General features: G+C 44.9%; 1 protein-coding gene across 1 annotated transcript in view; it reads right to left on the reverse strand.

Moving 5' to 3' along the window:
* UTP20 (UTP20 small subunit processome component) overlaps positions 1-5,711 on the reverse strand; it is a 65,063-nt gene extending 59,352 nt beyond the window's left edge. The window contains exons 1-7 of the mRNA XM_056339630.1: positions 5,563-5,711; positions 4,818-4,898; positions 3,950-4,016; positions 3,621-3,753; positions 2,947-3,135; positions 1,378-1,459; positions 146-283 (exon numbers count right to left, since the gene is read on the reverse strand). Coding sequence (XP_056195605.1) covers positions 146-283; positions 1,378-1,459; positions 2,947-3,135; positions 3,621-3,753; positions 3,950-4,016; positions 4,818-4,898; positions 5,563-5,607 — 735 coding nt within the window. The 5' untranslated portion in view covers positions 5,608-5,711. The remainder of the gene's footprint in view (positions 1-145; positions 284-1,377; positions 1,460-2,946; positions 3,136-3,620; positions 3,754-3,949; positions 4,017-4,817; positions 4,899-5,562) is intronic.
* Between the last annotated feature and the right edge of the window lie 6,733 nt (positions 5,712-12,444).

The raw sequence follows: 12,444 nt of genomic DNA on the forward strand, positions 1-12,444 counted from the left end.
TTTCAGATCCTATTAAGTAACTAACAGCATACTTATCACTAAGTAACCACTGAAGTGAACAAGAAAACACTCAGTGGCTTCACTGAGCACTGCCTACGGCTCCTTTACAGTAACATGTAAACCAGCAATCTTTTCTTGTCATTACCGTCTCTGCACAAGAATGGAACATGTTTCGAACACCCTTGCACATCTCAAAAAGTAGCTGTCCTACACCTTCCACCTTCTCGGGGTGCTCCCCCAAGTCACTGAGCATTAAATTGAAGACAGCATTTTTGTCAGAAACCTACAAAACATAAGGAGAAAAAAAAAGTTATCTTCTATTCAGAGCTGCCATATGGATAGAGGCAATTAACTAACTCCACAGCACCACATTACTCCCCTAGTCCTGCCTTCTCATAACAGTTCAAACTCCTTATTTCTGCAACCACACAAGGAAACTGAAAGGAGAAAAATGGTCAGCTATTCAGTCACAAGAGCCCTCCAGGCCCCAAGATGTACACGGGTCTACTGAGATCAGTGCAGGTGAAATGTGTTTTTGATTATTCTTAGGATTTTAAACATATGCATAAATACACCATTAAACTGGTCCCAGCTGAAACACAAAGATCACTGCACTGGTGTGGAAAGCGACGTGTATCAGCTGAACACAGAATCCAGTCATCCAAAACCATAACCACACTTGGGAATACTGCAAGGACGTCTGGCCCAAGATTTTAAAGCCCTCCATTTCTGAGCATTTGACTGGAAGTTCAGCAATTTCTGAAAACAATCAAACAAATGTGCTTTATTATGGTCTCTTAACTTAGGACAAAGATGAGGATACTCAAATTTGCTAGCCAGTCCCAGAAATACTGGCTTTTGTATATTCTGACTAAATAAAAGCCAACAACTACCACTCCCTTTCTTTACTCCATTGAAGGCTGCTGTCTGATCTTGATTGATCTGCCTGGGAAAATTATATACTGCGATTTTCAGAAGTGCAAAAAGGTTGTCACATGAATTTCAGCTCTACAAAGGCCTTAAAGCATTAGTGAAAAAGCAGTGAGTAAATCTGCATTTACAAATTAACCCCTCCCTTTTTCAAGATTATGTTATCACTTTAGTCATTTTAGATAAACAAACCACAGATGTTTGGTTTAACTGCTCTTAAAACACAGAGCGCCAAGGCCTCTATTTGCCACTGCTGATATGAAGCGCATGACATTCTAAACAAAACACTCAATAAAAATGACAATTTGGAACATGACAAATGTCAGTTCAGGCCTTGTTAATCCTTCTCTGGAGGAAACCTAGTATTACACATTGAATCCAAGAGCAACCACAAAATGGAGACAGTGATATTAGAAGAGATACCAGGAGATAGTTTAAACACCTCACCTTTCTCAATAGAAAGACAAAACTTTCTGCAGCGAAGTTTCTGATGTGAAGTTTGTGGTGAGCCAGCAGGGTGCTGTACAGGCTACAAAGACACAAAATAATCCACTGTCTTAATGGCAATGCAAGAATTACCACCAATTGGTTTTAAAACCTATGTTTGCAGTTTACGTTGCCACTTTTTACAAACACTAAGAATCTGTCCTCCTAGAGAGGGAAAATACCTCCCTCAACTAAATTCTGTCCCACTCTCCCTGGATAAAGAACAGTTTTGCAAAGAAGGTCATATGACAATGCCAGGCAAATTAAACTGAATATAGAAGTATGTCTAAAATCCCTGGATCCACACAGATTCAACTGCAGCATCAAGATTTTCAACATACATACTCAGCAGCTGGTGACACTAGACTCTGATAAGCCAGATTTGTATTTCAGTTGAGCTAACAAACTCTCCTGTGCTCTTAAAAGTTTCTAAAGATACAATGTATAGGGGTGATAAATATTTGCAGTTTGCTGGTAAGTACCAGTAACAGTTGCAGGTGGCTCACCACATGTTAAGTGCAGAGCGAGTGGTGTCTCAGATTCACAGCCAAGCAGATGCTTTTTCAACATGCTTGACAGCTTTTGCTCGGTTAGGGAGGAAACCTGTAACCTCTCTTTTGCTTCACCTGTTCCAAATTGAAATGAGGAGGAAGCAACATGGACCACTAGCTATGACAAAATGAAAAGCCCTGCTACCACAGTAATGTAAGATTGAACAAGCAGTCATAACTGTGTCAGGCCACAGGAACATCCAGCCCAGTATTCAATCTACAGCAGCAGCCAGAAGTGGATGTTTGAGAAAGCACACACAAAATCAGTCTTCTGTCACCTGCAGCTCAGGCACTCCCCAAGCCATAAGTGGCTCCTATGCATTTGGAAACTCCCTCCAACTCCAACTTGGCCAGTTTCCCTTCAAACCTATGCCAAACTTCCACACTCACAGCATCCTGCTGCAAGAAGTTTCAAAGCATACAAAACTGCGCATACTCCATCTGCTCTCTCACTAAACAGACAGGAAAAAGGGGAAAAAATAAAGGGGAAAATGATGGGAAAGGAACAACTAAAGACTCCAAGGAATCCATTCAATGTCATAAGCCTGGATGTCTGCAACATGAGAATGACAGAAACTATACAGCTATGACTGAGGTACTTGACAGACACTTAAGAGATCTATGTTGAACTTAGACTTGGTCACAGGCTTCCAAGACGACTCTGACAATCCAGTGTCTTTCTGAGCTTTGCTTAGCCAGCTGAGGAGGATGCCTCCTCTCCTATCCCCCCGGCAGAAAGGGGACCAAAGGCCCAAATCTGCAAGCCCAACCCACATGCCTCCTCCAACACAGAAGCCCATGAAAATCAGCAGGCTCTCAAAGGAGCTGTGTATGATAAAAAGGCTCCGAGTCTCTCAGAAAGCTGCAAAAGCATGCTAACAAGTATATTTAAACATTAAGCCATGTATTTGTGTGGTGTTTACATTTCTATAGCATGTAATAACTGCTGATCAAGACAGACATTAAGTACAGTTTTTACCTGTATATATTGTGTATGTCCTTCACCATCAATCTCCACAAATATTTGTAGAGATAGGAAAGAGAGGTAAAAGCCCATTCCAGCAGCTCTGTGTCCTGTGTATCCAGTAACTTGATAATGGCCAAGAAAAAGTCATGAAAGTGAGGATAGAAATCAGTCTGAAGATCTCGAGCCAGCTGCACCACTAGGCTGCGTTTCAGAAAATACACCAGTATTAGTGCATTTCAAAAACAAACCAATAAAAATGTAGTCAAACATTGCATAACCCAGCACAGTCTCTTTGGAAAGAAAGAGCATCACCTTTACTTCTCACTTTTATTTAAATATCATCTATTAAGCAGCTGTGGATGGCAAGAATCTTAAGATTAAAAAAAAAAATAACGCAGACCACAGTAAACAAGATTAAATAAATGACTAACATCCAACAAAGCACATCAATATTCTGTCTGACACTCAGTAAGCACTTGGGCTAATTTGCTTGCCTTGTCATAGGTGTTTTGGGTTTTTGTTAAGACTTAGAACATAAAGCTCTATCAGGGAAACATGACCACTTTGGGCATCTCATTGCTATATTTTCCTCAGCTGCGATAAAGAAAAAGAACACTCACAGTGGACTCATGCTTACTTCTAATACCGTCAAGGTTTCTGACTACATTTTGTCACCTTATACTTACTCTAACAGGGGTTGGTAGGCAAGACTGCCTTCGACTTGCAAATGTGTCTTCAGGCTCTGCACTATGTCACTCTGGTAATAAACCAGCTGGTTGAAGGACTGGCATTTGTTGGCCACTTCATTGTAGAACTGCACTGTTCAAAGCACAAAAGAGAAACCCTGAATGCTAGTCCAGTTCCTGGTAAACATGTAGAATGTTAAAGAACAGCAGCTCTCCAGAGCCCAGTCTAAAACCCAGTCAACAGAAAATCTTGCATTGGGCTCTGGATGCAGAAGAAACATATTTTAACAGTTTAAGGAAAGCAGGAAACATGAATAAATATGACATACCAAAATGCTGAGTGAGGTTCAGTTCCCTCCATTTCCGTAGTCCTTCAAAAAAGTACGTTTCAACTTCCTGTCAAAATAAAGATACAATAATAGCTGCCAACTCTAATGAACATAGCCTGCAAAGATGAGCAGTTCAAATGATGAAAACTATCAATTGCCTTAAGTATTTTAAGAATATTTCACAGAATCTTGATGACTTCATTTCAAAAGGTGCTATGGAATCTCCCCCAAAATAAGATTTTTTTTTCTATATTCAAAACACATTTGAAAATATTTTCTGGTGACAGACCTTGTTTACATAATTGCTTTTTGTATCTCTGTTGACTGGCCTTGATAATCTAAGATGCTGAGCCATACCCCACCCAGCACAAATGCATTGGGATTTCTTTGGCATCCTCACAGCTACTGAGTGGGAAGTTCAGAAGAACAATCCAGCAGGTCAGGACTTAACAACCTGCAAAGCACTATAATGACAATGATGATCTCTAGGACACATATAAATGAACGCTCTTTACGATCTATAAAAACTCATGCTTTAGACACATGCTGTCGGTACTGCAACTACTCAGCACCTGCAGGTCTGAACCTCGGACCGCTGACTGCCACAGCTGCATCTCCCACAATGAGAAACACCCACCAGCCACATGAAAGCCATCAGGGTGGCACGGCCAAAGAGTCTCTATGGCAATACTGTGAAGCAGGTGAAGAAGTAAAGGGGAACAAAGCATGAAATGAAGCTCTAGGAAAGGCAATTCTTGCAGGAGCTTCTTTCCAGTTCTCTCCTAAATAAATTTCTTAAGTGAATCTTTCATGGAGTGTATTTACTTGTGATGTGCTTTCAGAAAATTACCGCAATTGCTGTTCTTACCTCAGCATAGCTTCCAGTTCTGTCAATCCGATGAATAATATCGATGTTAACATTGCTTAAGCGCTCCGAAAAGGTAAGAAACTGTAAAATGAAAGGACACAGACGTTTCTGGCTCAGTTCCGAGAATGGCCCTCCTAAGTCCCTCTCAACAGCATGCACACCGCAAACAGAAATGCCATGGCTAAAGGCGGGCTGCTAGATAGCACCCATCGACCTGTAAACAGCCCTACCAGAATTTTAAGGAAAAAAAAAAAAAAAAGGCTTCAAACGCCCAGGAGCAGACCTGCCCCTCTCCCCAGGGCCCGCAGCTCACGTCTCTGCAACACGGTTAAAAAACGGCAGCGAAACGGGCCCGGCCTGCCCAGCGCTCGCCTTCCTTGAGACAACGCTTAGGTTAATGTCGCCACCGGGTACAATTTTTCATAAAGTTCTGTCAGTTTTCTACATGAGGGCTGCCGCGGCTCGGCTCGCGGAGGTGCCACCGAGTGCCGGGGGAAGGGGGAGAGGCCGCACGGCGGGGCGGGTGCCTCGGCCGCCACCCCCCGCGGCGCCGACGGGACCCGAGCGGCCCCGCCACAGCGCCCGCCTCACGGCTCCCCCCGGCCCTCACGGCGCCCCCCCCGCCCCGGCCCCCACGGCGACCCCCCCGCCCCGCCTCGGGAGCCGGCCGCTACCACTAACGACCTACAGACCCTTTCCCCGGCCACCAACCGCGGAGACCCGGCGCGGCCGGGCGGGTGCTCACCCGGTGCGTGTTTCCCGGCTTGTGGGCTGAGGACTTGCTCTTCATGGCGGCGCGGGCCCCGCTGGCGACGCGGCCCCGCACCGATGGCCACACGTGCGGCCCTACGCGCCGGGCGCCGCCATGCCGGCCGCGGGCTGCCGGGAGGAGGAGGCGGGCCCGCCGGCGGAAGGGGTGGGCGGTGCCTGCCCGGGCCGGGACCCGACGGCAGGACGCGGGGGAAGGGGCAGCTGTGCCTGCTCCAGCCTGCCTGGGCGATGAGCTGTTTCGTGAGGGCTCTGGGCAGAGCAGCCCGGCTCGGCCCTCCGCTCCGTGCTCTGGTGCAGCGCGGAGGGCACCGGCGCTGCCCGAGAAGAAACCGGTACCGGCGAGAAAAGGTTATGCTGGGGAGCGCAGCGCCCAGCGCAGCGCTGGCGGCTCGGCCCGAGGCTGCCCGGCTGGCACAGCCGTGATTTCAGTAAAGACTTTTGTCCGGACCTCAAAAAACCTCACCCCCAAAACCTCACCCCGGACAAAGCGTGTGCAGCTGAACCCTCGCACAGGAGCAAATGGCTGCGGGCTGACGGTCGGTCGGAGCTGCGCCCGCAGCAGCGCCGCGCCTGCCGCACCTTCCGCCTGCGGCTGCGGCTGCGAGGTGCGCCGGGGGCTGGGGGAAGCGCTGGTTCGGGCAGGGGCGGTGCGAGCGGCCCGGCAGCTGGCGGGCTGGCCAGCTTGTCCCTCCCTAGCCTGCTTGTGGCAGGCAGCTCAAGGCCGCTCTCAGAAGCTAGGCTGGCAGGTTATTTCGACAGCAAGACACGAGCTTGGCTTTGAGCACGTCTGAAGTTCACCATTAGGAGTGTGTAGGGACCCAAACTTTGAACAGACCCAACAGGTTAAACGCTGCCGGGTGCATCCAGAAAAGCTGCCCATGGGCGGGCAATAAACCATTAACACGATAGCCATCTGGACAGGGCAGTGTGCTCGCTCTGGCACCTGTGAAGTCAGAGAACTGCAGAGATAGCTGTTAGCTTTAAAGCTTGCTCTTCTGCTGCTGGAATAGAAAAGACTTCTGGCATTTGCATTAAGTGAGAAGAGAATGCCTAGTTTAGACACTTGTAGGCTTAAGTGTTTTCGAGCCCAAACATCTCCCTGAGGATGTGTGGCTAAAAGCATGTGGAGAGATCTAGGTCCACAAAGGACCTTAGCTACCAATGTGGAACTTTTTAAGAGCACAAATACCCCTCCAGGCGTGGTTAGTAAATTCACCTATTGTGTATCCTACAAATGAACTTGTGAAAAACAGTCCGCAAGATCTTTTTTTCATTATGAATAGCATGTTGTATAGTTACTGAACTTATGGGATGCACGCGCTCCAAAATCACGCAAGGGAATGAGTAAAACCTAACATTCGTGGAAAGCAACAGGGAGAAGAACTCAGGTGTGCTCTGCCTGTTGCAGAAGAGGAGTCACCAACAAAAATAAAAGATGTTACAGGATTTTTTTAAAAAGTTATAAATGCTTATTTATGCTTGTAAACTGGCAGCTTCTCAGAAGATTGAGACAGGCTAGACCTGCAGATGCTGATGTTCATGACAACTTCTGCCTACATGACCTAGCGATGGACTGCATTTCAGCTAGCACTGCATACAGCACTTGGAGATACATCTGAGTGAGCCTCAGGGTAGTAACTCAGGTATTGATACCAGTATGGCCATGACAGTAGGTCTGGCGCTTCAGCTGGGAAGGTTCAGTGACCCAGAACGTCCCTTCCCCACTTCTATGTGTTTCAGCTATGTTAACAATTCACTTTCTACATATACTCCTCTCTGACTGCAATGCCTGAAGCCTCAGGCCTTATTCTTTTACTTTTCCAGGAAGAGATGTGCGCTCCCATTTCTGGGCAGGCCCCAGCTCCAACAACCTGTGATTAACTGGTGGGCGCAGCTGTCAGCAGGTCTCCTTCAGAAATCCATGATAACGGCAAGCAGATGGCCTTCTGAAGAGTGATGGCTTATTGGTTGTAATACCTGTAGAGGCATGGAGAGGAAACTATTGTGAAACAGCACATGCGCATCTATCAAAGTAATCATCTATACAGATCTAACTTCAAACAGTCGCTGTGGGCTACAAACACCAGTCCCTGACAGTAATCCATCAGCACTTCTGGGGTGGGTCTAAGATTCCTATGTCTTCTCAATTCCTGGGCTTTTTAGTCCTGCTGTCCAAAATCTATTTGCTGGACGTCGCAAGAGCCAGAGCCACTCTGTGTAGAAGCAAAGCAGGCTTATTGTCTGGAAATGTATCTTACCTTGAGTCAGTGTTACACTTTCAAGGTTTTTTTTTTAAAATTTTATTTTATTACTTTGTTTGGGTTTTTTTGTTTCGGTTTTGGTTTCTTAAATGAGCACTGTCCATTTAGCCTAATAATAGTAATTTGGGTAAAATACCTCAATATTTAACCCAGGATGGTCTCACAGGGCAGAATTCATCTCGTATAACCTGCAACATTTACAATACACGTCTGCCTCTGAGCAGTCATTTTACGCTGCTTTTATATTCAGTGCAGATCTAGGTACATTCTTGTACTTGAAACATCTGTGTTAGAATAAAATGAATCATGCCTTTGAATTGTTAGTCTCAGAGAGTCTGGATGACCTAGATGGTATGTGCATATCTGCAACTGACACTGTGAATGCCCCCCATGACATGGCTCGATAACTACGTAAATACACAGTATTCAAATTATTGTAGAGTTGCCCTGCTACCCTCATATTTTTACATGTATTAATCACAAGCACAACACACACTCATGAAGCCTGTATGACACTGACTTTCTAACCTAGAGGACATACTATCTGGTACAAGCCAATGAGCAGCCAGAACAGCTTATTTTTAACGTCAGGATACTGTAGATTGCATAGGTGTGCAGGTGTAAGATCAAATTTTCATTTTTCTACTATATTCATATGGGCATGGTGGAGATGTGCCAGGAAAGGAGTTTACATAGGGTATTTAATTGTGAGAAGATCTTGCTTTTCAAAATGAAAAATAGGCAAATATTAACAGAAACACTCATGAATTGAGCCAAACAACTTCCAAGCTTGGATGCCCAAAGGTAGGTTCCTCAGTCAATTTTATAGATGCTAAATAAGTAACTGCAGTCTTGAAGTGGTGCCTGCCTTGGCTGTGAACCCAGAAATGCTTCTCTTTGCCTGTCTCTACTCTCCCCACAGAACAACTTGGGGTGCATATGGCTGGGTGCATATGGCTGGAACCCTGCTGCATCCATCACAGGAGCTCTCTGAAATCCTCATTGAGAGGGAAGCCGGTGTGAGTGTGCAGTCAGGTTATACAAGTGCATGATGCTGGAGCAAACATTTTTTATTTTTTTTTTTAATTTGTATGGAAAGCAAGAAGAGCCCTTTTAAACACGATGACATATTTTCACTTCCAGTTTCCTCCTTAGCTTCTAGCTGACATTTTGCCATGCCTTGTGGGAGGAAACCACAAGAGGATTATGTAGGATGTTTTCAAGAGCACTTGCTTTTTCAAAATCAAAGCAGACAAGATACTGGAATCCTGTTCTGCAAATGGGTGGAACTGTTTGGCCACATTTTTTCTAATATGCCTGAAGCACAGAGATTCTGCAAATAATGCAACTCCAGGTCAACGCTAGCTGAGTCCTGGGGAGAATTTCACCTACCTTTAGGCCTGCAGATCAGAGAGGGTTTTGGACAAGGAGTTTTAGTATAGATCCCAGATTTCTGCAGTTATTTGGGGGGGGGTGGGGGGTGGGTGAGCATTCATGCCTAAAATATCCTGAACTTAGGGACTTCCCTCACAGAAAGGTGCACCAACAACCTGATTCAGCCCCTTAAGACATCTAGGCCAGTGGCTCCGCTATTTCGAGTCATGGTCCTGCTGCAGAGGTGGAAGAGGTGGGCTGTACTAGCTCCCTCTCTAGAAGTAAACTGAGTAGTGCCAGAGCACAGGGATCATCCACACCAATTAATCATCAACACAATCCCTGGCACAATTTTGGTTCATGCCAACTAGTACAATTCCAAGGTTTCTGCCCAGTAGGAAGCCACACCTTAGGGTTTTTTCTTGAGGTGGGGAAGAAAGTCTTATAATTTAATTTGGAAAGAAAAAGGGCCTGATTTCTGCAGAGACAGCACTTACACAGATGGCCCTGGACAGGAGGGATTTGCAGTGGTGACCACTGCTGCTGTTCTTCACTCGACTGCTCTGCCACAGCAGCAGCAACAGAACTGGCTTCAGCATTGTTGGAAGCAACAGCAACAGAGGCAGAAGGAGGAGGACCCACAGAAGAAGCAAGGGGCATGGAAAGGAATATGAACAGGGAGGACGGAGTGTTGTCCCCCAAAAGGGATGAGAAGTTTCTCCTGCATTTCACCCTCACCACTAGAACAAAGGGCATCTGGATTTCACAGAGACCATCTGGTTTTCAGGCTGTCTGTTGGCTGTCTGTGACTACTAAACATCTGATTACAGTCTAACTCAGATTTCTGACAACTGTCCTGAAACCTGGCAGTTTGGCATGTCCAGGAAAAAAAAAAAGAAAAAAAAAAAAAAAGAAAAGCCTTTAGCTGTGGATATGAAGCTGTGCTCCCAAATCTCTCCTTCTACCCCTCCCAAATCTCTCTGTCCACCCCACTCCAAATCCCTCTTTTTTGTTTGGAAGCTTGAAATTACAGTGTAAGATGACAAGTTGGGGGCTGAAGGATCACAACTGTAAGTTTTAAGATGAAGTTACACCTTCCAAAAACAGTAAAGATGGGAATAGGTGTGCACAAGGGAATACTTCCCTCAAAATCATTGCCATCTCCCATACACAATTTTCTTTCTCTTTTTTGTCCTCTTTTACTTTGTCTTTATTGGTCCCTTTATCTGTAAAATGCCACTGAGGAAATACTAAATCAATAATCCAAGACAGTAATTTCTCACAATGATATTGAGAAGCTAATTGTGAGAAGAAAACAAAATCTTAGACAGATAAGGTCAAGGATATTTCCTTTCTCAAATAGTTTCAGCTTTCAAACTTGCAAAGTCAATTGTGCATGACATTCAGGGGCAAATAAGGCCAGGCTCAGCAGTTTGTTACTGAAAGGGATGGGATGTTCCTGCCGTTGAATAGAAGGTAACACACAAAGCAGTTATACTACTCATGTCTCTGCATACATCTCATTCAAACAAGATGGGTCCAAAATTAGGTACCTAGATTTGAGGTCATGGCTAATTAATTTGCTTTTTTTTTTTTCTTATTTGAAGCTTGAGCTGTCTGAATATTCATGCAGCTCTAACTTTGCTCTCAGGTTCCAATAAAGACAGTATCTTGGTTAACCGTTCCTGGCCTCATAGATCCAAGAGGCATAGTGTACAAAAGCTGAAACGCTCCACAAAAGGTCTAATAATCTCAGCACTGCAGAGCCCTTTAGGTAAAAAACATTTAAACTGATATATACATTTAAGCTGAGTCTGTTATGATGCAGTCTAATTTTGGTGTGTACTGCTTGGTGAAATATTTGTGGGCAGCTTAGAAAAGCGGATGAACTTTTATATAACATCAAGAGAGAAAGCAGCCCATCTTGCCACTTCCACTGTGTCACTGGCTGTTGGTACTGGCTGCTAAATCATAGATGTTTATGAGAAAGTTCCAGGTCTATATCGACTAGAAAAAAAATATCAACATTACTAGATTCTTTGGTTGGTTTCCAAAACTCCGTGTTAACTGAAGAAGGATTTGCCACCAGAATCTGTTCTGCTTCCAGACAGTGTCCCTAGTGATACTGCAGTAGGACTTCTAGGGACACCCCAGGTGTGTGTTCTTAACTCTGCGCACTCCAAGTTTCTGCTAGTCAGCGAGTCCCTCTCTGTGATAAAAACCTTATGAGGAGATAGAACTGTATCTTGTTTGGAAAACAGTTCTCTCTGGAGGAAGTGATTCAAACTTTTATTGATACTCTGACTGTAGAGATGTTGATGATGCTCAGGAAAGAAACAGGGCTGGTCCTTCTTTCCACAAAACTTAAATAAGTTTTTGAACCCTGCTGCTGCTTCTAATATGACTTGTAGGTCTACATAAAACCCATAAAAACAACTGCTACAACGAGCATACTGAAATAATAGCTGCCTGTGCAAAAGATACCTAGGTGGGGCCTGACACTTCAGAAACAGAGAAAATGGAAATGAGCAACAAATGCAAGTGAGGGAAAAAAAAAGTCACTGAAGCAGGTAAGGTCCTCGTTGCTTGTACTGGGCAAGCACTTACAACAAGGGTGAAGCTCACCTGCATGACTATAGCCACCTGCTGCATGGAGGGCTATATTTGACCTGGCGTTCATAGCCAGTGGAAGAAGATGAGTACTTACAGGGTGCCACATAGATGAGTTAACAGGTGCTCCACCAGTGCCTGTTTTGAAGTGGGATGATGTGAGACCCCTTAAAATGGTGACAAGCTAATACTATTGTACAGATACAGAGCATCTGCTGTGCCAAGAGATGGATTCCCTTAAAACCAGCCATGGCCAAAATGCTTCTCCCCAACTGTCATTTTTACCTTTGTGCTTCCTCGTGCGTCATGACATTCACTGAGTTTGCAAATTGCTAACGCTATCCCATGATATCTCCATTACAGGTATTAACCTGACTGTTTAGAAGCTGTGGGGGCTTTATGATGCTGTATCTGCACCATTCTTTTTTGCATCTTCAGAAATGCATGTTAAAGTTATTATTTCTTCCCCTTTGCCTTAGCCCACAATACACATTTACATCAACCCCCCTCAGTAGCCTGTTTGAATGCATGCTAACTCTGGATACCAGTGTACCACTACAATAATAAAGACATTCACTGCAAGAGTCCCCAGTGTGCCTGGATTAGTAAAG

The sequence above is a fragment of the Falco biarmicus genome, chromosome 5 (genome assembly GCF_023638135.1).
Source record: "Falco biarmicus isolate bFalBia1 chromosome 5, bFalBia1.pri, whole genome shotgun sequence".
Classification (NCBI taxonomy): Eukaryota; Metazoa; Chordata; class Aves; order Falconiformes; family Falconidae; genus Falco; species Falco biarmicus.